This window comes from Desmodus rotundus, chromosome 3, assembly GCF_022682495.2.
Source record: "Desmodus rotundus isolate HL8 chromosome 3, HLdesRot8A.1, whole genome shotgun sequence".
Classification (NCBI taxonomy): Eukaryota; Metazoa; Chordata; class Mammalia; order Chiroptera; family Phyllostomidae; genus Desmodus; species Desmodus rotundus.
In genome coordinates, this window is record NC_071389.1 from 185,744,515 (window position 1) to 185,772,178 (window position 27,664).

A 27,664-nucleotide genomic window follows, 5' to 3' on the forward strand; every position below is an offset into this window, starting at 1 on the left:
AAGTCCTGGTGACTTGGTGAATCTTGGTGTCATTTCCTGAGATACTAAATACAGGAAACCTTTGTAAATATTTAAATGAATGAATGAATATATAAATGATTTTAAATATACAAAGGCAGGAGCATTTAATGGTGATGATGGAGAAGATGGTGGTAATAATAGCAAACACATATCACTATAAATTTTGCATCTTTTTTTTAAAGCATGCTGTATGAAAGTGGTGCCCTTTTCTTATCATTTCAGCCTGCTGGGCTCACTGATACACGTTGCTTTGTCTAGGTTAGGTCAGATGTCTTGATCCTCTGGGCAAATCTTCCTTTATTCACTTAAGCATATTAGTTTCCTTTTACTGCTAGAACAAATAACCACAAACTTAGTGGTTTGAAACAACACAAATTTATATTTTACAGCTTGGGAAAACAGAAACCTGGAATGAGTTAAAAAAGATGTCAGTTATGCTGTGTCGCTTCGCGGGGCTCAGAAGTAGGGAGTCCATTTCTTTCCTTTCTGCAGCTTCTAGAGGGCACCTGCATTCCTCGGCTCTTCCTCCATCTTCAAAGCCAGCAGTGTAACCACACAAACATGCCTCTTTCCCTGCCTCTCTTTCATCATCATATCACGTTCTCTCTTTCTGCTTTTGTTCTCACATCGCCTCCTCTGACTCCGATGTTACTGCATCCATCCCTCTTATACTCATTTGGTTATTACATTTGGCCCACCAGGATAATCTCCCACTTTAAGGTCCCTAATTTACTCAATCATCTGTAGTCCATTTGGCCCATGAAGGTAGTACATTCACAGGTTGTGGGGAATAGGGCTTAGGCATCTTTGGGGACCATCGTTCTGTCTACCGTAAATGGAGTTTGAGTGTAGTAAAAATGTACCATTCTCTGGGGCAGTCATGAATGTCTGAGTGGCACATTGCCTCCGGAATCCTTGCCCCGTGGCACCGCTGTTCCATCCTGTTCGCTTGGACCCTCTGCCTCTACATTAGTCTTACTAGTATTTTTCTTAGTGATTCCTCTGATGTATCAGGCAACTCACTTGAACTGCTGGTACCTTGACTAGTAACCACTCTACATATTTCCCCATGGACATGTTGGGCGAGAGGCAAAATATCAATTCAGGTTACATAAAAATAAAAGTAAAAACTAACAGTACTAAAAGAGTTCTCCCTTCAGACCCTCGTCCACTGCGTGGCTGTTTCTCAGCTTTGCTGTCACCTCTCTTCCACAGCAAAAACACTGTGGAGAAGGGAGACAGCCCAGATTTTCCTAGAGGTACTCACATTTCTCTTAACAACAGTGTTTCCTAAACTTCAGGCTTGAATACTTGTATCAAAACTTTCCAGTAGCAAGCCCAGAACTTATAATATACTTGGCCAAGCAAAGTACAGAACTAACTCAAAATATACAGTATAAAACACTGTAAAGGCAAGTGATTGGGAGAAATGCTATGTGACTTCAACAGCTAAAGTTCTAAATAATTCAGTCCAATCAGGAAGGGCTACTGGGAAGGGATAAATCAAAAAAGTTGTGTCCTGGATTAGCGGAGATGATGAGGAATCTCTTCAACTGTTCCTTCTCTGTTCCCTTTGCTCATTCTTTCTCCCATGTGTAGATTTTGGATTTTCGCAGGACTTGTTCTTGGACCCTTATCACTCATTGCTTTCTTCATTTCTTTCTCAGATGATCTCATTCATTCCAGTAGCTTTACCTCCCAAGTATTTGCTGACAGTTTATGTCTCCCGAACTTTCTCTTTAGCTCTAGAATATCATTTCTAACTGCCAGCTTGACATTGCCCCTTGAGTGTCTTTAAAGGCTTCTTAAATTAAACATGGCCAAAACAGCACTTTTGACCTGTCTATGCTGTGTTCCCTGCTTCGGTCTGCTCAGTCTCCATCATCCTCACCTCAGTAAATGCTACCACTATCTGCTCAGTTGCTTAAGCCGGAAACCTGGGAGTTGTTCTTGACACTTCACTCTGCCCTTACGTCCCTGTTCTTCACCCATCCATCTCTAGCCATGATCAAGTCTTGCTTCTAACTCCAGCATAGATATCAAACCCACCCCCTCCTCTCCAACGAGACACTGTCAGTCACCATCATCTGTCATTGAACTATGCACTGGATTCCTAACTTTTCCTCTTCCAGGCTTCTGTCCATCCCATTTCCTATATGCTCTGTTTCCCTGGCTCTCTGTTTGTACCCCTCTCTTTTTCCTTCTCATTGTTTCCCCTGGTTCTTTTCCCCACATCTCCATCCACCCCTCTTCAGTTTCTTCCCCTTTTTAGCTGTTAAACCCATCACTATTTCACTCCCATGTTTCTACCCCTGAGAGAGCTCTTTTAAAGCTATGAATTAGATTGTGTTTCTCCTGGTTACAGCTCTTCCATGGCTTCCCCATGACACTTAGAATAAAATCTAGTTTCCTCAGCATGGCCTTGTGTGCATGGCCTTGTGTGGTGGGACCACTGTCTAACTTTTCAACCCTGTCCTGAGTCACACATTCTCCATGTTTCGGCCACACCGGCCGCTTTTAGTTCTTGGCATGCACCAAACTCTTTCCTTTTCGAGAGTCTTTACAAAAATGATGCTGTATGCATAAAACTCTTCCATCTTTCTCTCTCTGGCTAATTTCTACCATTCTTCAAATTCATGTTTTTCCTCCAGCAAAAGCATTTCTAACCACTCAATCTAAGTCTAAAGTAGACCCCTGATGTTTCTCTCTTTGTTCTTTCCTTCAAAGCAATGATCATGATGTAACATTGTGTATTCATTTGTGTATTTACTACTAGCTCTGTAAGGGCAGTCACGTGTCTGGTATGTTTATCACTGTGTCTCTTCCCAGTGTGCCTACTTTTATAAAAGGTGTGAGTAAATGCTTGTTGGATAAATGAATGCGTGAACCCGACATGAAAAGCGTACATTCTGAATAGTGATAGAGCCACAGAAATGAGCAGAACTGATAGGGAGTGAGGAGAAAGGCTGAATGGAGCAAAACACCTAGGTTACGTGAATTGCTCAATACTTTTATTCCAGCAAGACAGTTATAAGTCACAAATTCATAGTCAGTATACTCCCAATTATAATGTGGATATTTGAAAGCTTTTAGTTTTATTTATTACTATCTTTATTTTTGTGTTAGTAAAAGAAGCTTTCCAAATCACATTTAATGATTTCTGACTATTATTTGCCTTGTTTTCTTATCTCTTTAATTTGACAAATTATCATACATGTACTATAATTATGTCTCATCATAGTATTAATCATTACAACTCATTTTTGAAGTGCTAGCTATGTGTCAGGTACTTTATTTGTATCATCTTGTTTAATCATTACAACAGCCATAAGAAGGAGGAGGTGGTATTCCATTTTATAAATGAGAACACTGAGGCTCAGAGAAGTTAATTATCCCGAGGTCATACAGCTGGAATTCACACCAGATGTTTCTGCTACTTTCTACTACTGCAGTAGTGACTTTATGGTGAGTTATTTTAATATACATAAAGTACAAAGTAGGTTTGGTATGAATGTAGCATTTCTATTTTCTCTATTAGGCAATCGGGAAATGTTTAACTATTTAAAGCTGTTGTTTATTTTCCTGAACAAATAAGGGAGGCCATCTTCTTCAACTGTTTTTCTAAATAAACATTTAAAAATGATAACATGTTTTTGACATTCAGAAAGGCATTTATAACACCTGTGTTCTCGCCGCTTATCTTGAAATAAAATCTCCCCAGCAGTGTTGAAAGGCCTCTGTGCATTCCTCCCCAGTCTCCTCTTCCTCAGTAGTAACTCCACTCCCAGTGCTGGCATTTATCATACCCTTGCGGCTTATGTGTCTCGGCAACAGTGTGGTGGCTGAGTGCTGAACGTACTGATTGCAGTGGTGTTAATGCTATTATTCTTCCAAAGTAACTTAGCTTATGTCTGCTTTTTATTTCTTTGCCAATTAAAAAAAATGACCCCCCATTTGTACCAGGACCTAGTCACCCCACCATACTTACAATGTGGGTGAGGAATAGAAATGTACTCGGTCTCACAGCCCACAGCTATGAGACAACGGATCAACGGGTTGGCATTTTCCTCCATCATGATCTGAAGTCAAATTGGTACAAAGAACCTACCACACATAATCTTGAGGACCTCATGACTGAAACTTAGTAAAAATGAGGGTTAGGCCTAAATCCAATTTAAGTTTCAGGTGGATGAGCACATTCTGTGTTTCTAATTTCCCCCAGGTTTAAAAATTAAGTGTAGTTGTCTTCATTTATGCCATCTGTGGGCGCTCCATGTCTTGTGAGAGATTCCCAGCAGGGTCAAAGTATAGGCGTAGTTTGGACTTGGTCAAATGAGAGGTCATGTTGTTTTTTTTTTTTTACACCCACAGCTAAGGGAAAAGACTTCCTCAAATTGGCAACGACTTGAAGGAGGCTTCCCCCAAAAGACAAGGAAACAAAATAAAGCCGTTAAGTTGTTAATTATGATGTAGCTTCAAGAAGGAAGTTTTGTGATTGGTTTATGGGAGAAAGTAGAGATCAAGACTTTCAGGGAAGAGAGGAGAGAGGAAGACAGGTAATAAAGTGAGTAAGAAGCAATCAAGAATTGCGATTGTGGTGAAGGCGAGAACTGGGGCCAACTATAGAAGAGATGCTTGTCTCCGGATTAAATCCCTGAGACACAAAAGCGGTTTATAAAGAGAATAGTGAATAACTAGAAAATACCAATAACTGGGTCTTAGTATCTGGAACATGATGAGTACTCATGAATTAATTAATTAATGATTCACTGTATTTTATTAAAGAATTTCTTTTTAAAGGTAACCCAGGTAGTTACCTTTTTGTCATCATAAAAGTAGTTTTTCCATTACGTGAGAAGTGTGATTCAAAAAACTTTCTGCTAAAAAGTTCAAGTGACTGAAGGTTGTACACAAATTTTTTGTTTCTTTCATAAAACCTATTTTGCTGAATTTTCCATAAAAAATGCCACTACTAAACATTCTTGTGATAGCTTCTTTGTGAAAGTGTCACTGTTCTTGATTTGCACACGGCTTATAATTTAGGCCTTCTTTTGTTTTGGGTTGGAAGTTCCAACTGTTGAAGCTCTTGTCTGATTATGTGGAACTCCTTATGTTAATGGGAGCAACTTCTTTGCTGCATTTTTAAAAAATGGACTCGGAAGCTTCTTACTGTGGATCTTTGTTGGGGACAAAGGATTATTTATGCTAAAAGAAAATGTATTCCCCACTGATTTAGCTCGTGGGAAGCATAACAAGCTCATTAGTAATGCTCAGTTGTACTTTGCCCTTTTGCTGTGGTAGAGAGAGGGAAAATGATATCAAAAAGGACATTCTGCTATCCTTTGCCTTTTCTTTTGCAAAGAAAATGTGATGTAATATTAGACTTTTCAGTTCGGTTTAGCTCAAGTTCAAATTTGGTACTAGAAGAAGTGTTCCTGAAAGGAAGGAAGGTGGTATGTGTAGTTGGCTGCTGTGCTTGAGGTATGCCTGGTGTAACTAAGAGGGGAAAGTAACTTCTTGGAAACTGATGGCATTAGAGCCTTATAAACTGTTTTAGATTTTTTCCTTAGAATTTTTAAATAGTGGTTTAAATAAAAAAATGAGTAGTGTATAGTGCTGCTGTAAGCAATTAAAAATCCTAGGTTTTTATAGTCTGGTTATTCTGAGTGTTTTTAAAATCTTTACTTTTTTTTCCTTCTGAAAATGCATTAAAGACTTATATTAACCTAACTTAATTAAAATTGTGGTTGTCTTTCTTGTAGATTTCAAGAACAGTACTTTGGAGCTAAATTACACTCTTTCTTTCTTTTTTGTCTTTAGCACTTCATGGAGAAAGTAACTTATGAAAAATTATTATAGAAAGGCGTTGAGTGTTGTTTCATAGTTAAAATTGATGTTTATGTCTATTACCTTGTCGTCTGGCAAAAGAAGCTCATGGATAGCTTGTGAGTTTATGCAAAGTCCAGATGAACTTTTATGATCTCCATGTAAACATCAGATGAGAGATACTTGACTTTTAGTATCAGTTGTTGTGACATATGTATTTATATTATGTTTACAGGGGGGATATTCTGGGAGACTTTTACTTGGCTAAGTTTTATCGTTAATTTTATTTTACTAACCAGAAGCTTCAAGAATTACTTTAAAGCCAGATGTTTCAAGAACTGGTTTGCTTGCAGTCAGAGTTAGTGAGAGCGCCCACCACACAGCGTTTTCTTTCTTGGTAGATTACTAGATTAAAAAGAGAGAGAGGGGGAGAGAGAGAGCGCGCTAGGACTTTTGAGCCACAGCCCACCATTGCCTCCCTTACATCATTTTTCCGTCCTAGGGAAGAAAAAAAAAAAAAGAATCACTTTGATACTAGTGCCAGAAACTAGATATTGAAATGGGTTTCAGGCATTCCTGTTTCAGATGAAGAGTACTTTTATGAAGAAGCTGGGAGCAATTATTGAATTCTCATATAGTCAAATAATTCTAATGAGAAGGAAAAGTTTTAGCTCTTCAGTCGAGTAAAACAGGTTCCTTGTAATTTGAGGGCTCGGGGAAGCTGCCATCGTCTGCATATTAATGTTTTGTTCTATTTTCAGGAAAGGAATTTCATTTCAATATTGATGACCATGCAGCCTGCAATTCAAGTAAGTGTTTTTCTTGGAAAAATATTTTTATGAGATTAGTATAATAAAATTATAATAATTAATAAAATAAGTGAAGTAAAACAAGTGAAATAAAAATATAACTTGTTGATTTTTATCCCCTTGGCTTGATAACAGGATCCATTCATTAATTAGAGGTTCACTTACATTTACCAAGATAGGGAAAATTGAACATGACTTAAGTATCTTGACTACTACTAGTTTGCTCTAGATTATACACTTTCTGAGAGCTGCTGCAGTTTTATATAGCTTGTATTGTATGCGGTCTGTAATTCATCATTTAAATATAGATGTGGGTTGTGCTGACTTAACAAGGTCACATCCATCCATGAAGTTGGTGTTTTCTCTAGGTATGGTTTGGAGAAGACCTGCCTCTAAGTCCACGGAGTCCCCTGACCCCCAGACATGGGCCGGGTCTGGCTGACGTTTATCAGTATGATGAGTGGATAGCTGTGAGGCACCAAGCCACCCTGTTGCCCATGCAAGAGGATCTGTCAATCTGGTTATCTGGTTTGTTAGGTAAGACTTGAAAAGATACTCAAAATTGTGTTCTCTTATTCAGTAAATATTTATTAAGAACCTTATTCTTTGTCAAGGCGTGATTGTCGTAGAGGCTGGGGGATGCTCTAGTGAATGAGGCATCCGATGTCCTTGTTCTCACAAAGCTTATATTCCAGTTGGGGAGATACTTGGTTTCACCCTGACCCTTAGGGCTTGAATAGTAATGAAGTTGGAGGTTTAACAGAAGAGGTCAGTAAACTTTGAATAATCAAAATTTTCACCATTAATGTTAAAATTTTTTTAGGTATGTAGGTCTAATTTTGGAATCTGTGTTTTCCTGGTTTTTCCCACTTAATTTTGCAGGAGGCATGAGGTTCAGAGCGGGATTCCTACTGCAGTTGCCGTGATTGTTCTTTCTCAGGCATTGCGGGGTAGAGGCCCGTGAAGCCCGGGAGGAAATGTCAGATTGGAGAAGGTCTGGTTTCACATCGCTTTGCTCAGTTAAAGGGTGTGATAAGTGCCCTGACAGGTGTGGCTCAGTTGAGTGGGTGTCATCCCACAAAGTGAAATAGATTTCCCCGTCAGGGCACACGCCTGTGTTGCAGGTTCTGTCCCCAGTTGGGGCGTGTACGAGAGGCAACCAATCGATGTTTCTCTCTCACAGCGATGTTTCTTTCCCTCTCTTTCTCCCTCTTTTCCTCCCTTTCTTAAAAACAAATTAAAATTTAAAAAAAGAATATGATAAGTGCTCTGAACCTTCTTTGCAGAAAAAAATTCTCCTATTATACACAATTTCATGTAACATTGCAAGGTTTTTGTGAAAAGGAATGCATAAACCTCATCTATGGCCTTCCCAAGATAATTAAAAACAGCCAACGCTTGCTTCAGATATCTGGTATCTGTGTGATATAGAATTTTTTTAAAGGTTTATGAAGTAATAAAGCATCTATGGAAGGCATTTTCGAAGTGAAAAGTTCGTATTCCCTGGGGCTTCTTATGTTACTGTCTTTAATTTTCAACTTGCATCAGAGCCTGTCTTATTTATAGAGAGTTGTTCTTTTTCTTGTGCAAGCAGCAGTCATGTGCAGTGAATCAGAGTTTAACCTTAACAGTCAGTATTGAAATACAAAACACTTTGGTCTTTTTAAAATGAAATAAAAGACGTGTCAATTTTCTTTATTTTTTTCTGTACTTCTACGTCACAGACATCTTGGTTTCAGTTGTCATTTTTTAACTTGACATTCTCTGCTGTTTAACTGTACCTTCTAAGAGTGAATAATTGTAGTCTGATCTAATATTTGTCTAGTATGTCAGCCCTAATCCAATTACATCTAATTAAATTTTAACCATAGTGTTTGAGTTTACTGTTTTTAGAAGAATCTTAACTCTGAAATATGCCTTTAGGTATTGAAGTTAAGGCAGAAAGATTATTGGAAGAACTTGATAACGGAGCACTGTTGTGCCAGCTGATTGCTGTTCTTCAGGCCATGGTGAAAATGCGCAGCCCTGAGGAAGCAGGGGTAAGTAGATGTGTGACGGTGGTTTTATACCTGGTACATACTGACTTGTGTGTGTGCATTTCTTATTATCTCTGGAAGATTATAAGCTTCCACCCCAACTACCTATGAGACCTTGGATAACTTAATCTTTTTGAGAATCTGTAAAACTGTTCTTATTTGTGAAGTGGAGGTATTGACATTTATCATGTAGGATTTATTTGCAAGGATTCAGCAAAATTAAATGAGATAATCTACAGAAGGTGTTTAGTGTAGTGCCTAGTGCACAGTAAATATCCAGCAGATAGCTCTTCCTGAGCACAGGAATGTTGGGCTGTTGTGAGAGTTAAATGAGAAAAGAGCTTGCAGTGGCTCCTGGAACACAGTTAGTAGCTAGTGTCATCTTTTCATTCTTTGTATGTCGGATTGGTGAGTAAATTCTATAAATATTGGTTAAATGAATAATAATTTTTTTAGCCAGCTTCTCTCTGTTGACTCAAGTTATGATTTGAAGTAGATAAGGTTTTCTCTCTTTTCATCAAACATGGGTGTTTTCACATGGGGTCTCTGGGGTCTCGACAGACACACAGAGTTGGTGAAATGTAAAGTGGCATCATCTTTCGGGGGAACAGTGGGTGATATATTTATACATACATATCTCACATTGAAAATAAAGCACATCATAAAAATGTGAAGGAATTAAGAAGTACAAATTGATAATTACAGGAGTCATGGGAATATAAAGCATGGCATAGGGGGTATAGTCAGTCATGTTGTAATAACTGTGTGTGCTGCCAGTTGGGCGCTGGAAATGTCAGGGGAACCGATATTTCAGAGTATGTGACTGTCTAACCATGGTGCTGTACACCTGAAACTAATGCAAAATAGTAGTGAATGTGAACTGTAATTGAAAAATAAAAGAAAAGAAAATGAAGCGCCTCCTGTGATACATAGTGTAATTCTACTTTCAGGAATTTGTTCTAAGGAAATTGCAAACTCACAAAAATGACTGCAGAAAATTAGGAACACCTTAAATGCTCATCAAGAGAGAGAAATTGGTTAAATATTTATTATGGTACCTAAACACACAGGAATATTATCCATCCATTTATAAGAAATGACTCTTTCAATCTGTTCTTTTTTACCCTGAAAGATGCCTACAACCTACTGTTAAGTGTGCATGAACACAACTTGCAGTGGTGAACACACAATACAGTGTACAAGTGATGTGTTATAGAATTGTGCTCTTGATACCTGTATAATTTTGTTAACCATTGTCACCCCAGAAATTCAATAAAAAGGGAAAAAATAGTATGCATAAGCACATACACACATAAATCAGATTGCAGAATAGTGTTTGTTTAATATTCTGTAGGTACACAGGTATCTTCCAAGTGCATATTTGTGCCTAGCGATGTCTTGCTAAAATGTGGGTAAGAGGATTTAGTTGATACTAACCACCTTTGTATTTGGCTGTATTGTTTGATTTTTATTGGGGGGAGCATGGTCATATATTCTGTATACATTAGAAAAGCTCACAAGACTATTGTAATTCTGGAAAATAATAGCAACAGGAAGGATATAGAAGGAACTGGTAACAGTGGTTATCTCTAGGGAGATAAAGGAACTGAGGGGTGGAGGTAGGAGAGAGCCTTGTACTTACTATGCCTATTGCATTTTTAAAAATTACATACATGAGTTGCTTAATCAAGTAAAAATTTAAACTAAAATAAAACAAAAAGACCTTCCAACCTCAGCAGTATTATCTAAATACTTTCGGCTTAGAATATAACCAGAGGCATTGAAATTAAGAACAAACTGTCAGTAACCAGAGGGGAGGAGGGAGGGGAGAATGGGGAGAAAAGGGGGAAGGGTTTTCAGGAACTTCTACAAAGGACACATGGACAAAGCCAAAGGTGATTAGGATCAAGGGCAAGAAGTGGGGATGGCTGGGGTTGGGGGGAGTCATGGGGGTGGGGAATGGAGACAACTGTGCTTGAACAACAATGAAAAAAAAGTTTAAAAAAATAGTCAAAAAGTTAGGATTCTGTTTGAATTAAGAATGGGCTCCTACTTCCTTATTTGATAGTCTCCTTAGGAAACTCAGAGCCATATTTATGAATCTGCAAATAGGGAAGTAAGCAGACATGAGTGTGTCTGTTAGTCTTTACCAAGGCAGTAATTTTGTGTCTGTAGTGAACTATGTATGGAGAGACATACTATAGAGATGTACTTTGGAAGTATTAGACTGTAATTTTTTAATTTAAATTTAATTTATTTTAAATTTAAATGATTTTTTTGTCATTTCAGAAAGAAAAAGGGTAGAAATTCTTGATCCTACTGCTAATTTCAACCAAATTATTTCTGAAATATACTTAAAAGAGAGCAAAATAAAATAATTTAACATAAAATAATTTTGAAGATACCTGTTTACTCTAATGTTACACACTTTTTACTTACATTCAATGCACTGGACATTTGTTTAGTGATATTAAAATGGGTATCTAATGAAAATATCTTTAATGCGTTTTTGAAATTACTCTTTTGCCTTTTCCAGAATTTTCCAATGAGAAAAGTGCCCTGTAAGAAGGATGCTGCCTCAGGTTCATTCTTTGCTCGGGACAATACTGCGAACTTCCTTCACTGGTGTAGGCACATTGGGGTTGATGAGACGTATCTCTTTGAATCTGAAGGTTTAGGTGAGTGTTGTCATCATTATTGGGTTTAAGGTCTATTATATTTTTTAATGCCTCAGCCCTGATTTTTCTTTCCAAATAAGGACTCAAATACCACATCTCATTCTCCTAGAAAAATGTATACTTTAAATATATGTCGAACAATTAGAGAATTTGATTCTAAGTCAAATATATTAAGCTTTTCACTTATTGTTAAAGATCTTATATATCTAAAATACCCTAGAAGTATTTTACTTTCTAAATGAGTTGGCTAGAGGAAGTTTCGGGATGAATGCTTTACTAATTAATGTTTTCATTAAGAATTACTCTACTTAACTAGATAATTATGGAAATAACAAGGCTAAATGATGTATGTTCGTGACTTCAGATTCACCTGGTAAGCAGCAGCTGCCAGCTTGATTATCTAAATGGTTAATGTTTTCGACTGTTCAATTGACAGTCGTGCTCTCCTGAAGAATTACTGACGAACTGCTGTCTGTGCAGTGACTAAAGTGGAAGCTGTCTAAATTTTAGACTGTATATTATATATAATTCCTCAAAGCATATACATATATATTTTTATATATTTATTTATTTATTTATTTATGTTATACCACACACACACACACACACACACACACACACACAGAATTTATAATGTTTTGATAGGAGCGGTAGTATCCCAAGGGTGGGCCATGGGAGTAGTAGTCTGCCCTGGTAGAGAGAAGTATTTTATCACATCGTGTAGAATTGCTGGTTCATGGTGATAATAAAAAGCAAACTGACTTTTAGTTGGTTTTATTACTGTTTTAAAATTCTTGACTGACATCGCATACCCTTGCTGCCTGCACTCAGGGCAGGCTGCCCCACTGGTTCGCATTAAGTATGCCTCTGACGTTCTGTCCACTGTAGAATAAAACCCAAAATGCAGCTGGTTGATGTTTTACCTCCAGGTCGCACGCTGCTTTAATCCAGGTGTGCTGATTATTATTGACAATGTGATTGATTTAATGGCATATACCGCTTCCAGAAATCCAAGGGGAATGGAAATGCTTTGACTTCTCTAGTTTCCAGTTTATTATTTCTGAAAGGATGTAAGATTGTTGTATATTTCTCATTCTCAGTAGGAGGCATTTTCTAACCATTCTGACAGTCAGTATAGGATTAAATAAAGTACTGCCAATAACTAATTCATTTCTAGGCATTGTGCTGATGAGCTAATGTTTTAACTTTCTAAAGATCTCAGAGATGAGCCTCTTCATTTTTTACATTGTGCTAGGAACTTAGACCAATTATAAAAAGGTAATGCTCCATTTAAAGGTATGTCTAAGTGTTCAGAGAAACAAGTTTAATAAAAATTTCAGGATACATTTCTTTTGGTATGAATTTTAAAGTCAAACATAGGCCTTGTTATTGCTTCATGCTGGGGGTATATAATAGATGTTATTCATAAATCAAAAAACAACTGTCATTTCCATTCAAGGAGTCAGTATATATATAATTTGTCACACAAAACTATTATTATATTAGGCTTCAGGAGTTTAACCTAGAACTTTTAACTCTAAGGACAGGAAAAGAAAGTTAGATGATCCACAGCTACCATATCGGTACATTTAGCATGAGTTCTAATCATCAGGGTTTTTTGTTTTGCTTTGTTTTATTTTTTTAAGGATCTCTGTTTGAACTGTTATGCTTAACATTTGGGTTTCTTGTTAATGTAAAAAAAATTTTAATTGTGGTAAAATATGCAAAACAAAATGTACCATTATAACCATTTTTAAGCATGAGAGATTTTTTTATAGCATTATTAAGATATACTTTATGTAACATAAAATTCATCATTGGAAAATGTACCCTTCAGTGTTTTTTTTATATGTTCACTATGTCATGCAACCATCACCACTAATTAAGTACATCAGTCTCAAAAGAAAACCCATACCTATTAGCAGTTAGGCCCAATGATGTACTCCCTACCTTCATCCCCTGGCAGCTACTAATCTATACTTTTTCTCTGTGGATTTGCATATTCTGGGTATTTTATATACATGGAATCCTACAATATGTGGCCTTTTGTGTCTGACTTCTTTGTTTAGCATAATGGTTTATTTATGTTGTAGCAAGTAACAGTATGTACTTCATTTCTTTTTATGTCTGAATGATATTCCATTATATGGAGAGACCACATTTTTAAAATTCATTATCAGCTAATGGACATTTTGGTTGCTTCTGTTAATACTTTTTGGTTGTATCTACTTTTTGGTTATGATGAATTATGTTGCTATGAATATTTACATACAAGTTTTTGGGTAAACATTTGCTTTAAATCCTCTCGGAGACATACCTGGGAGTGGAATTGTTGGGTCATATGATAACTCTATGTTTATCTTTTCGAGGAAACACCAGATTGTTCACATCCCTTTCATATTCCCACTAGCGTGCACAAGGTTCTGATTTCTTTTTTAAAAAATTTTTATTGTTATTCAATTACAGTTATATGCCTTTTCTCCCCATCCCTCCACCCCACCTCAGCCTAACCCCCCTCCCCCCCCACCTCCACCCTCCCCCTTGATTTTGTCCATGTGTCCTTTATAGTAGTTCCTGTAATCCCCTCTCCTCACTGTCCCCTCCCCACTCCCCCCTGACTATAGGTTCTGATTTCTTAACCTTTTCTCTAACACTTGTTATTTTTCTTCCTCCTTCTGCCTTGTTGTTGTACTTCTTTTCCTTCTCCTTCCTCTTCGTCTTTGTCCTCTCTGTTCTATTCCTCCTCTTCCCCCACCCCTCCTCCTCTTCCTCCTCCTTCTCACATCCTAGGGGGTGTGAAGTGGTATCTCATTGTGGTTTTGATTTGCATTTCCCTAATGGCTAATGATATTGAGCATCTTTTCATGGGTTTATTGGCCATTTGTATATCTTTGGAGAAATGTCTCTTCACATCTTTTGCTCACTTCTAGGAGTCCTTTGTCTTGTTCTGTTGACTTGTAAGAATTCTTTATTGTAGATACCAGTCTTTGGGGTGTCTTCACTTTCTTGGTAATGTCCTTTGTTGAATAAGTTTTCAATTTTGATGAAATTCAATTTATCTTTTTTTTGATTATTTGTGCTTTTGATGCCACCTAAAAAACCATTGCCAAATCCAAGTTTCCTTGTAAGAGTTTTATAGTTTTAGCTCTTACATTTAGGTCTTTAGTCCATTTTGAGTTATTTTTTGTACGTAGTGTGAACTAGGGGTCTGAGTACATTATTTTGCATGTATATCCAGCTTTCCTAGCACCATTTGTTGTTGCAAACCTGTTTTTCTCCCATTGAGTTGTCTTGGCTCCCTTGGTTGGAAATCAACTGAACAGAAACATAGATTTATTTCTGGGTGCTCAATTCCACTCCATTGGTCTATATCGCTATTTTTATGCCAGTAACATACTGTTTTGATGAGTACAGCTTTGTAGTAAGTTTTGAAACTTTGTTCTTTTTCAAGATTATTTTGGCAATTTCATGTCTCTTACAATTCCGTGTGAATTTTGTCATTAGCCTGTCTGCTTTTGGAAAAAAAGGAATTGATAGATATTGTATTGAATCTGTAGGTCAGTTTGGAGGATACTGCTGTCGTAACAACATTATGTCTGACAGTCCATGAATGCAGGATGTCTTTCCATTTATTTATATCTTCTTTAATTTCATTCAACAGTGTTTTGTAGTTTTCAGTGTACAAGTCTTACACTTCTTTGGTGAAATTTATTCTTCAGTAGTTTATTCTTCTTGAAGCTATTATAAATGGCATTGTCTTCTTAATTGCATTTTCAGATTATTTATTACAGGGGTTTTTTTTTTGGTTTGTTTGTTTGTTTTTTAATTTATTTATTGTTATTTAATTATTACAGGGGTTTAAAGTGCAGTGATTTTTATATATTGATCTTATAACCTGCAATTTTGCTGAACTTGCTTGTTAGCTATAATAATTATTTTTTTTGTGGATTATCTAGGACTTTTTTAATACTAAGGACCCTGCAGTCAGTGAATGGAAATAGTTTCCTTTCTTTTTCAATCTGGATGCCTTTTATTTATTTGTCTTGTCTAAATTCCCTGGCTAGAACCTGCAGTACAATGTTGAATAGAAATGGTGAAAACAGACAAGCATTTTTGTCCTTTCCCTGGTCTTAGGAGGAAGACTTTAAGTCTTTCACCGTTGCGAATGATAATAGTTGTGGGTTTCATATGTGTGTCTGTTTTTATATTTATACAGTTCCATCTATTCCTAATTTATTGAGTCTTTTATCATGAAAGTGTCTTTGATTTTGTCAAATGTTTCTTCCATGTCTGCTGAGATAATTGTATGTTACTTTTCCTTTATTCTATTAATATGGTGTGTATTGATTGATTTTCATATGGTGATCCAACCTTGCATTCTGGGATAAATCCCATTTGCTTCTGGATTCAGTTTGCCAGTATTTCATTAAGGATTTTTATATCTACATTCATAAAGGTCTTTATGTTTTCTTGTGATGCTTTTTTTTTGCTTTCGTGTCAGGGTAATATCGGCCTCATAGAATGAGTTAGGAGTGCTCCCTCATTTATTTTTTTGAAAGAGTTTAAGAAAGCTGTTAACACATACTCTTATACTAAAGATACTTTGGAGTAAAATCGAGGTGATATATTTCTTCAAATAGTATCTCCTGTTGAGAGATCTAAATTATAAATAATTTAATGTTACTTAAGCCTTCAGTTTTTTAGAATTAAAATGCTATACAAATAAGGGTGCATGTAAGTTGTCATCCTCTTCTTGTTAGCCATTGTTTTAAAATTTATGGACGACAATAATGTGTGGAGAAAACAAAATGTCCTTTCTAAGTTTCCAAATGAGAAATGTCTTCATCATTCTTTTACTTTACTTCTTTCATGCCAGAAATATATTTCTATTTAATTTTACCCCATAAAATGTGTTTTTTTTTTTCCTTCACAGTTTTACACAAAGATCCAAGACAGGTGTATCTTTGTCTTCTTGAAATTGGTCGAATTGTGTCAAGGTATGTATTCCACAATTTCAGAATTTCAATGTCATAAATATTTTTAAGCTGTTTTATTTTAGCTGGGACACTGTTTTCTATAAATAAAAGAAAATAACTTTATTGAAATAAAGTAACTTAATTTTTTCTATTTTTTCTTTCTGTTTCTTAACTTTATTCTGTTTGCATGAGCCAAGTCATGTGCTTGCTCATATAACCTGCCTTCATTTAATGTTAAACTGTAAAAGTGGTAACTTAAAATTTTTAGATGAAGAATAAAGAGCATGTAGTCTTTTAGCCGGTCAAGGCAAGGCAAGTCCTCTAGACACAAAGAGGAAGTGATACGAAGGCCACCTTGTGTCCTCCCTACCTGGCTCAGCCCCGTCTTTACTCACACACTGACTTTTCAGGTGCCTTTCAAAATCCTTGAGCATCTAGTAACCCAAATATATGTTCTGATACGAAGTTTATAATCTGAATTTTTGGCAATCTGTGGGACACTTATAAGCATTCTAGATATCCCAGTGAAACAATTGGGAGAAGAGAGTCATACAGACTTCATTTAAAAATAAAATATAACCTATTGTAATATGCAAGGGAGTGCTTGGGTAAGACTCCACTCGAATGATGAGATCTCCTAATTGGTTTTCAGATATGGGGTTGAGCCACCGGTGTTAGTAAAACTTGAGAAAGAAATTGAGCTAGAAGAGACCTTACTTAATACTTCTGGGCCTGAAGATTCCATCAGCATCCCCAAATCATGCTGTCAACACGAAGAGCTGCATGAAGCTGTAAGTAATTGCTGCACTTTTTGACCATGATGTGTAAGTTTCCTAGTCTGCCCCAGGTGATGCTATATTTAAAAGAAAATGTTTCTTAATTAGAATATACACTAGTACTGACTTTCACTCCCTGGTGAGTTGAAGGCACTATGATAAAGGTGACTTTTTGTTACTTGTGTATGGTGAGGAATGGAGTTGAGGAATGTTGGGGCAAAAAAAGCTCAATCCATCCTGAAGGGTACTATGGGCCATGAGAATTCATTGATTCTTTTTCTTTTTTTAACATAGTAGTGTCATAATCTAATTTAAAAATTATAAGGATTATTCTCATGGTCACATAGAGGTTGTATTGGTCTTGTGCTAATAATCCAGGCATAAAATGATGAGAACCTGAATTCAAGCAGTAGTTGTGGGAAGAAAGCAAAAGGAAAAAATGTAAGACGTATTTAGAAAGTAGCACTGACAAGAATACCAATTCTGATAGGGAGGGAGAAAATCTGGGGTGATTACTAAGGTGTCTAAGTAAAGGGGACACTGAAACTTGGGGAATATAGGTGGCAGAAAAGTTGAGAGAGCAGATTGATGGGGTTTTCCGGTACATTCCCCCCGACAGGATAGATGCAGGCTTGGGTCTCAACTGGAAAGTCTCCTTAATGTTACCTGATTGTCACTAGATAGCAGCTGCTAGAATTGCAGTTGGTTAGGCCCGTGGGTCTTCTGCAGTTGCTATAGTATAACAAGTGATGGAGGTGAAGTAAGTATCAAGTATTTTTTCTGCTTAGGCTGTTGCTTAGATTTCATGGTCTTTTTTGGATTATAGTATTTTATGAAAGTATTTAATATGCAAAATTATTTAAGAAATAAATAAGTCATTACTAATAAGTATGTAGACAGTGTTGCTTTGTGTTGTTTAATATAATAAAAGTATGTAGTAAAGCATTTAGATAGGCTTCAAAGGCAGATTAAGAAAATACCAACCTAAACAACTGTATCAGGCCAAAATGTATTTACATATATTATATTATTGATTTGTATGGTGACTCTGAATGTCAATATGTGATGCAATGATAATGTAGTAGGTAAAAGTAAAACTAATTTTAAATTTCATGTAACTTAAAATAATGACAATTAAATAAAAAGGAGACATTTGTAAAATATTTTTTATTAAATAGAAAATATGATATGTTAATTTCCCTGTTATGTAAAGGCCATATGCTGTTTGATGAGAAAAACATTTCCAGTAGGTAAATGGGCAAGGACTGTTGTTCACACAAGAAGAAAATACAGTGTTGAAACTTGCTGATAATCAAGGAAATTGGATATACAATTTGCCCCATTAGCAGAATTTTTTGAAATCACGGGACCTAGTGCTGGTAAATTCTGGTGACACTATACGTAGGGATCGCCATGGGCAATGACAGATGATGTGCACTTGAAAAACAAATTGACAAATGGATATCAAGAGCCACAAAAATTTTGCTCTCTCATTTTTCTTGTAATTGAAGAGGGGAGGAAAAAGCATGGGCTAAAGTGCTTATTGCACTATTGTGGATAATGGTGAAAAACTGGGAGCACTGTACATACATGCTCTCAAATAGGGCGATGGCTACTCAAGCTGGGATTTTTATCTTAACAGAGTAATCACTTTATGTGATAATTTTGAAGACTGTGTAGCAATGAGAAAAATGTTTGTTTTGTGTAAAGTATGTATATATAGCCAAACTATATGAGAATAAGGAGAATGGAAGTACTTACTAGTAGGGTAGTGCCTTTGCAGGGACTTTTCATTTCTTTAGCTAGTTCCTTTAGTGTTATAATATTAAGCATGCAGTATGTAAAACCAGAAGAGAACATTTCTTATCTATAGCACTTACTTCTTTTAGGCCCACCCTCCTTATTTAGATAACGGGTTGGTGCTAATTTGTACTGTTGAGTATAAATGATATTTGGATATTTTAAACAAAGAGAATAAGTGAGTTCTCTTGTCTGCATTCTTGTTATGAAAACTAAAAAAGAACATATTCTCTAAATATATGTGTGTTATAAGATACTCAGTGTCCACCTATGCATATGTAAACTACAGAGAACTTGGGGTCATGTTGAAAATGAGGAACAATTGTTATCTGATTCATTATTTAGAATATTGTTAAGAAGTAGTGTACCACTGCAGTTCTGTATACATGAAAATTTTATGGATTGAAAGTAGTGATTGGAATAAATACTTCTCTTCATATTGCTTTGGTTAACTAATGTGCATATGGTTCTAACAATTATGAATTCTTTGCCCAAGCTTAACTTATTTTTAGGCATTTTATGGATGTGTATGTAAGAATATGCGTGCACATGTACACATATATCCAGGCAGTGAATTAGATAAACTTGATTGAATGGCTTATGAAATTCAGTTCTATTTACGGTCATGTTATTTTGTTAAACAAATGATGTAGGCAGATAAATTGTGGACCCGTCTGCGCAGGCCCTGGTGAATCTACATGTGTTCATTCATTTTGGGTAGATAATTAAGACAGTCATTAATTTCGATCAGTGGTCAGCTAAACTGGGCATACCCAAAGAGGCTTTTTTAAATATCATACATAAATTCAACGAAATGAATTTGTTTTGATACTCTGTGACAGGTAATTGAGAAAAATATTTATGGCTTTTAAAAAAATACAATTTTAGGAAAACAAAATATTTTTCTTGGTGGCTAATATGTGACTTTTTTTTCAGTCAAGCATATCTCAATAGATATTTTCATTTGACCAATTTATTTTAATTTCCATGTTTTAAATATAGAATTCCTGGATTTATTTTTTATACTTATTCTAGTCGTTACATTTTATAGATACTTGCTGCAATTAAAAACTCTGTGAGCTTCTTGAGGTGTAGATGTAGGGCTTTTCCCTCACTTTCATCTCTTTAGCAGACTGTTAAACAAGTGAGCGCTTCTAGAAAAACGCCTCTTGAACTGAAATTTTTAGAATTTCACCCAATCTTGGGTTAATAGATATAAATGTCTGTGTATTTTAACATTAGCTTTGGGATAAATCTAGATATTCCCTCACAATATTAAGTTAGCACAGTGTTAAGGGACAAATGAGAGTTTTTAACATAAGCTTTATCTGACTGGCCCTATCTTTTTTTTTTTATTTTATTTTTATTTTTTAATCCTCATCCAAGGATATGTTTATTGGTTTTAGAAAGAGAGGGAGGGAGGGAAGAAGAGAAGGCCGGGGTGGGGGGAGAGAGAGAGAGAGAGAGACATTGGTATGAAGAGAAACATAGATCAGTTGCTTCCCATATGCACCCTCTCCAGGGATGGAACCCACAAACTAGGTATGTGCCCTAACTGGGAATCTGACCCACAACCGTTTTTGGTGTACGGGACAATGCTCCAACCAACTGAACCGCCCAGCCAGGGCTGACTGGCCGTATCTTTGATTTGACACAGGTACATTAATCCAGGGCTTAAAATAATTCAAGCTTAATGAATTAATGTGGCTTAATGAATGTTTTTTGAATTGACTTTACTGTTGTACACATTCACAAAATTTCTCCAGTAGTCAGTGAATGCACTACAAGTCTGAGGGCACTGGGGAGAGAAACAGAAAGAAACTGAAGACTTTATCACTGCTAGTTTTTAACTGAAGTTTTAATGCATTAGCTAATGTCTAATCTCACTATTTTTCAGCAAGTGAAGAAGAGAATTAAAAGTTGCACTGTCTTTAAATTTTTATCTTTGAGTTTGATTTTCCTAGCTATCAAATAACCTTGCATTTTAATGTTAAAATACTTTTGTCACAAGCACTAATTGTTATTTATTTTTAATCTTAGGTTACACATATTGCTGAAGACCCTCCTTGTAGTTGTTCTCATCGATTTTCTATTGAATACTTATCTGAAGGACGGTACCGACTAGGGGACAAAATACTCTTTATAAGAGTAAGTCTACCGTTTACATTCTATTTACACACAGATCTTGTTTTGAAATTAGATTTATTGCTTTACCAACATCCATTTGCTCCCCTTTTACTTTTTTAAAAATTGGTGTTATTAATGAAAGAATTTCACTGTACAGAAAAAATACAGAATTCTTGCTTTCATGAATATGTAACAAATTTAGGTAAACACCTTTAACATGACAAAACAACTAACTACAAAGAGCTAAGACTACTTTGAAATCAAATATAATCAGGAGGAAAAATCTTTGTATATTTCAGGTAACTCATTCCATTTTTCAAATTTTTTTTTTAAGATTTTATTTATTTATTTTTAAAGAGAGGGAAGGGAGGGAGAAAGAGTGGGAGAGAAACATCAATGTATGGCTGTCTCTAGTTCACCCCCTATTGGGGACCTGGCCTGCAACCCAGGCATGTGCCCTGACTGGGAATCAAACTGGCAACGCTTTGGTTCACAGGCCCATGCTCAATCCACTGAGCTACACCAGCCAGGGCCATTTTTCAAATTTTCTAAAAAGAAATAATGTTTCATTGTAGTAAGAAAAACAGGAAACAATACATCAAATGACATTGAATGTCATAATAAGAAAAGGAAATAGAAGCACTGCAATTTACAGTAATGTATACATTGTGTCTTAGGTAGAAAACCTTTTTATATCAACACAGCATCAGTATATATACAAAATGCGGCTGTACATATTTATTTCCTTTCTTTGTCCCTGCAACCTGCAACTGATTATCCCCTTTGCTGGTAAGGAGAGAGGAGTTTCACCTGTTCAGCTTTCTGTCTACTTCTGATGCACGAGCTGTTCTATTTCTAATTTGGTAATATAATATGAATGTATTTAAAAATATAATTTGAACCTCTGTATTTTTTTGTTTCATATATTGTCATTACCTCCCCACACCCTACCCAAATCACACAGAAACATTATATGTACTTTTTTTAAAATTTGCTTTCTTTTCGAAGGCCACATTGTGTAGTGATAGCGCACACAGCATGGAATTAGAGTGCAGATTTTCAGGGCAATCTCATCCAGTTATGCGGCTTTTCCTGTTTCAGGGATGGGGTGGGCAGAAATCCAGCTTGGTCTCCACTGGCAGACTCAGGATGTGCCTTACCCACACAGAAGCACCATCGGGGTTGGCGCAGCCTGGTGCATTTGAGGCGAGGCCAGGCTTTGTGATTTGAGACTATTTCTTTAATCTCTCAGAGCCAAAGTTTTCACATCTGCAAAGAAGAACTAGTAATAAGTTATATCAAAGTTTTAAAATGATCAAATTGATAATATATATGAAAGTAATTTATTAAATTATAAAGTACATGTATTCATCATTTTTATCTTTCACAATAATTTTTGTTTTTATGTGGCATTTTTTTCTGTAATTCTCCATTTCTCTTTCATTCCTTCAATCCTGGATTCTTTATTGAGCAATATTGCCCTTGCAATTTTGTGTGTTAGTAATTTTCATTGTTTAGGATGCAAGTTGTGTGTAAATATGTTCCTTACAAATTGGAGGGTATTGTTTTGTTATTTGCATGATTTAATATTGGATTAAATTTATTACTTTAATAATACAAGGAAGAGACTGTCAATTTATAATAAAGTACTGGCAACTCTGAATTTCATAGATCACAGACGTCACAGACTGTGACTGCTAGTAAATTGTAACTGTGAAACTTACAGTTTTATACCTTTGTTTTTTACTTTCTTTTGGGGAAAAGATGCTTCATGGAAAACATGTCATGGTCCGTGTTGGTGGAGGCTGGGATACTCTTCAAGGATTTTTGCTAAAATATGACCCCTGTCGAATATTACAGTTTGCTACACTAGAGCAAAAAATTCTAGCATTTCAAAAAGGAGTTTCTAACGAAAATGTACCTGATTCACCTGCCAGAACACCTCAGCCTCCTGAGATGAATCCAATGTCAGCAGTTAGCATGTTTCAGAAAGAGAAGTCAAAACCAAGCACTCCAGTTGGGATTACAAGGAGCAAAGGAAAGCAGGTATGTCCGCCAGGTGTGACGCTGCCAGTGTCTTCCCCGAAAGGACGGAACCTGGGCTCCGTGTCAGTCCGTTCTAAAATGCCAAGTTCCCCAGCAGTATCATCTGATCTCAAACTCAGATCTTCAAAAGGCATAACAAAGAAACCACAGGCTCCTTCAAACAGTGCATCACCTTCACTTGCTTCTTTAAATCCAGGAGGTAAAAGCACTTCTTCACCAGCCTTATCAAGAACTACACCTTGTGTATCTGAGTCATTAAGAAAATGTATCTCACCACCCAGTACTCCAAAGGCCAAGTTTATTCCAGCCCAGAAATCAAGAGATGTGCCTGAGTCTACATGTTTGCCAAATAAGTGTTCTGGAAAAACCAAACCAAAGCATTTGAAACATAATCATGTATCTTTTAGGGATAATGCAGTGTATCATTCAGCTGTACATTTAAATTCATCATCAAAGTGTCCAAAACTACCTACACCTTCTTCTGACCAGTCCCCTGCAAAAATGACTAAGTCCAGCTCTAAAACAATAACTGCAGGTCTAGGAACACGGTCTCAGCCATCTGATAGAGCCCCAAAGGCAGCGGCAGGGCCGGCACAGAAGCTTAAGTCAGCCTTGAACTTAAACCAGCCACTTTCTGTATCCTCAGTTGCTCCTGCAAAAGCACAGGTATCAAAAGATAAGAATATAGTTTCAGTTGCCAAAAAGCAGCCTCAGAATATAAGTACGTCCCAGAAGACAGGATTCAGCTCCTCAAAGTCCCCTGGTCGTACCCCACTGTCCATCATGAGCCTTCCTCAGTCTTCTACAAAAACCCACACTGTATCAAAGGCAGCGCAGACTGCCACAAAGAGCCAGTATTCAGCCAGAGGACCTCCAAAAAGTGGCAAAACCCCAGCTTCAACCAGGAAACCACCCTCGTCTGATAAGGAAGCAGTTAGTGGAGATACAAAACCTACTGCAAAGAAAAAGGAAGACGATGACCATTATTTTGTTATGACTGGAAGTAAGAAACCTAGAAAGTAAATGAAACTGTGCCATTTTAAGAAAACAGAAAAGAGAATGAACGTGTTAGTTTCACATGTGAAAAGGTTCTGTTTGTGTTTATGCAAATAGGTGCAGACCTTGAGGACAATAGTGTAAGGGTTGGAGGCTGGGGTAGAGGTAGGGGTGGTAAGGAGAGGGCTCATGGGAATTAGGCATCTGAATTCACTAGAAGGTGCCCTTTGTAGTCAGGCAGTGGTAAACTCACCACAAGGCTCTTATGAATAATAGACATTTATCGGATTTTCAGTCCATAGAATCTTTATTAATGTCTGCCCTTTAAGGGAACTGTAAAGTCAAATAACACTACTAGAGCTTTAACTATAGTTGCTTTGTTTTGAATATGTGTTAAGTATAGGTTTATATTTATATAGAGATGTTACATACCTGCTAGTAGCAACAGTGGTGCTCTTAATATTAGTTACTGATTTTAGTAAAAAACCCAACGGTTTGGCACTTGTCTTACAAAAAGCACCTAATTTAATTTTCTGGCGGGGATTGTCTGATCAAAGAATACTAAGTACCAGTGGCTGCTGCTGATTCGGTTGGTGTTATTCTGGGTTTGGTAAAATTGCTACTTTTCTTTAAGCTTTCCAAATCAGAGGGAACTGATTTTTTTAACTGGCTTATTAACATTGGTAATAATTTGTTACCAATATTTTTGGTTAAAAAAAGAAAGCCAGTTGAGGTATTGTGAAATGTCAACTGAAATTTGGTAAAATCCAAGGTTTTTCATATTATTTGTAAGACTTTACAGCTTGTACTTTAGATGGGTGTTGTGCAGTGTGAAAGGGGAAACCGATTTAGTAGCTTTTAGGATATTAAAATATTTTTAATAATGTAATTTCCTACAAGAGCAGATATGAATTTTTACATTAATATAATATTTTAACATCAGAGTTACATTTTAATAATCCTAAAGTTAAGGTGATAAAGAATCTTAGAATTCTTATCTAAGAATTCTCTATTAAAAGGTGCTATATACAGATTCTATCATGTGATTATTTTTCTTTAGACAGCACAATACCAGTTTTAATTAGCTTCTTCCAACTACATTAATTTTCTTTTATAAAATCATGCTGCCTTCAGTTTTGCAATGGCAAGTAACAGTATATATGTAGCATTTTCTGCCCCATAGTCAGATTCTCCAAGGAACATATCCAGACCATGTATGACTGCATAGAGTCCATCCATTTAAGGTGGTGTTTGTAAATGATTTTTAAGAGATTGTGGATATTTGAAAAAGTGTTAAATATTACTTTCATAAGTCTTGGGGTATGTTTAATAACTGTACAGTATTATCAGTTATCACAGATTATTATATTCAATATTGAGGCTTGTGATTCTCTATTTTAAACTGTAATGTGTTTTGTAAAGCAAAGTAATGGTTTATACAAATGTGCAATCAGAATAAGCATTTTAAGCTGACTGAATGTTCTATAGATTATAAAGCAAGAAAACGGATAAAACTAAATGATCTTTTGTCTGAGTCATCTGGCTAAAATAAGGATATATGCAAGCTGGTTTTTGGAATAACTGATGCTTTTCTTTTTAAAAGACACACTCACCAAATATTTGGTTTAGTTCTGCTGTTGATCTGGGCATTGAGAGAGATCATATGTTCAATTTGGAAAGTAAGGTCAATGTTCAAGAAGTGCTGGAGGCTTTATATTTTTAGTGATCAGAAATATTTAATGCATGTTTCAGAGAGGAAGAATTTTACCTTTAAGGAGTTTATTTCCTTGTAAGAAGAAACACTACTTTTGTATCAGTAACTTCTAGAACTTAAAAAAAAGTAAATGATATTACAGCCAACCTATGAATCCAAGCATATTTCACAGTGTGTGTTGAGAGCCATCAGGAATGAAGTATCCCACATATAGCTGGCACGAATTCCAAGAATGGTTCTTTGAAAAATTGGAAATTCATTTATAAGTAGCCTTATTCTTCATCAGTAGGAAATTTCTCTGCTTGTATTCATGTTGAATGAATTTTTATTTATGTATGGTTTACCCTTCCAAAATGAAGGTTTTTTGGAAATACACGATGCCTGACAGATACTTTCTTTAAATATATTTTCAAATGCTATTAAAGAACTACTGTCTCTAATTATTTTCACGGTTTAAAAAATATATTGTTGAAGTTGGAAAGTTTTTATTTCTCTTAATAATAGCGCAAGATTATAAAGATTTTTGTGTTTGATATTTAGTAAGTTAATATTAAGCTTAAATTACTGAAGTAACCAGAGGAAGAAATAATGTGTATTTTCAAAAAAAAATGGAGTAAGGTTTTTTTTGCTATAAATTTTTAACATAACTAATACATCAAATTAATCTTCAGAAGAACATGAAATTATGATTATTTTTACATTAGGTGTTTAACGCTTATATCTTCAAAATGCCTTAATAAATTAGATTACTTCTAACTTTTCTCCTCACAGTGAGTTTACAGTTCTTAGTGAATACAGGAAATATTTTGAGAAATAAATTACTGTTCCTTTACTCTATCTCTGATTTAAAAATCTATTGCTTCTTTAAAAGGTTTCCATAACAAGCTGTTATGATGTTGTGCTACATTCTTACATCCAAGTTCACATACTGACTATCCGAATACAATTTTGTGTAATTCCTTGTGCGAGCTTTGTTTGTATCAGACTCATGTTTTCTCAAATATTAAAATGTAAACATATGCACCAAGTTCTCAGTTTGCTTTTTTGTGTGTTCTGAAATATCCAACCACTTGGTTCATATGAGAAATTGCATATATGAAGCATTTATAATTTGAGAATAGTTTTAATTTCATTGCTACTTAAGATATTCTCCTAATGCTTGTGGGATTTATGTCACTGCACCAGGAGATTACCAGGTTTTGCCATTAGGTTCACAGAATTCGATCTCCAAGTTACTGTGTCTGCTAGAAGTTAGTCTCAGTGTGGCTAGACTCATATTTATTAATCTCTGAGATAATAGAAATAATTTATCAGGTATTAAAGCAGAATTCTATTGATCACACAAGTATTGTGTTCATAGAAAGCTACTGGTAGTAGGAATTTTCAATTTCTATAATTCTGTATTAATGCAAGTTCAATACAGTGAGAATATCTTGAAATACTATTTTTTCCTATGTTCACGATCAGAGCAATTATAAAAAGCAGTTAATTCAATATGTACTTTCTGTGATATTTCCAAAAAGAAAACATAAAAACACCACTTAGACAAAATTTTATTAAGTTTTCCTAACCATTTGTGAATGTAAAATTTTAAAAACACACTACGGAGTACTGGGGAATATTAGGAAAATATTAACAACACTTTTGCCAGTAAATCCTACAAACATACTTTTTTGTTCTTGTAGAAAAGCACAGTAAGACTTGGTCTTCAGGAAATAATACATGTAGAGATTTAGCTAAGAGTATGTTAATCATAGCACATCATTAATATCGGTATGACCGTAAAATAAAAGACCATGCAGCCATTAAAAACGATGTAGATGTTGGTGTATCTTAAAAGAATTATGTGTGGTGCTGAA

The 27,664-nt window shown here is 35.7% G+C and overlaps 1 protein-coding gene across 5 annotated transcripts in view; it reads left to right on the forward strand.

The window, feature by feature from the left end:
* GAS2L3 (growth arrest specific 2 like 3) overlaps positions 1-26,824 on the forward strand; it is a 31,705-nt gene extending 4,881 nt beyond the window's left edge. For 3 of the 5 annotated variants that reach the window (XM_024579365.3, XM_045187185.2, XM_053921959.2), the window contains 8 exons: positions 6,609-6,656; positions 7,025-7,193; positions 8,580-8,695; positions 11,229-11,370; positions 16,304-16,367; positions 16,999-17,137; positions 20,963-21,070; positions 22,814-26,824. In XM_024579365.3, the coding sequence (XP_024435133.2) occupies positions 6,633-6,656; positions 7,025-7,193; positions 8,580-8,695; positions 11,229-11,370; positions 16,304-16,367; positions 16,999-17,137; positions 20,963-21,070; positions 22,814-24,118 (2,067 nt within the window). In that variant the 5' untranslated portion in view covers positions 6,609-6,632 and the 3' untranslated portion in view covers positions 24,119-26,824. Of the gene's footprint in view, positions 1-3,346; positions 3,487-5,447; positions 5,503-6,608; positions 6,657-7,024; positions 7,194-8,579; positions 8,696-11,228; positions 11,371-16,303; positions 16,368-16,998; positions 17,138-20,962; positions 21,071-22,813 lie in introns of those variants that run through there. The other 2 variants (XM_045187184.2, XM_045187186.2) reach the window with 2 other exon arrangements.
* The last annotated feature ends 840 nt before the right edge of the window (positions 26,825-27,664 follow it).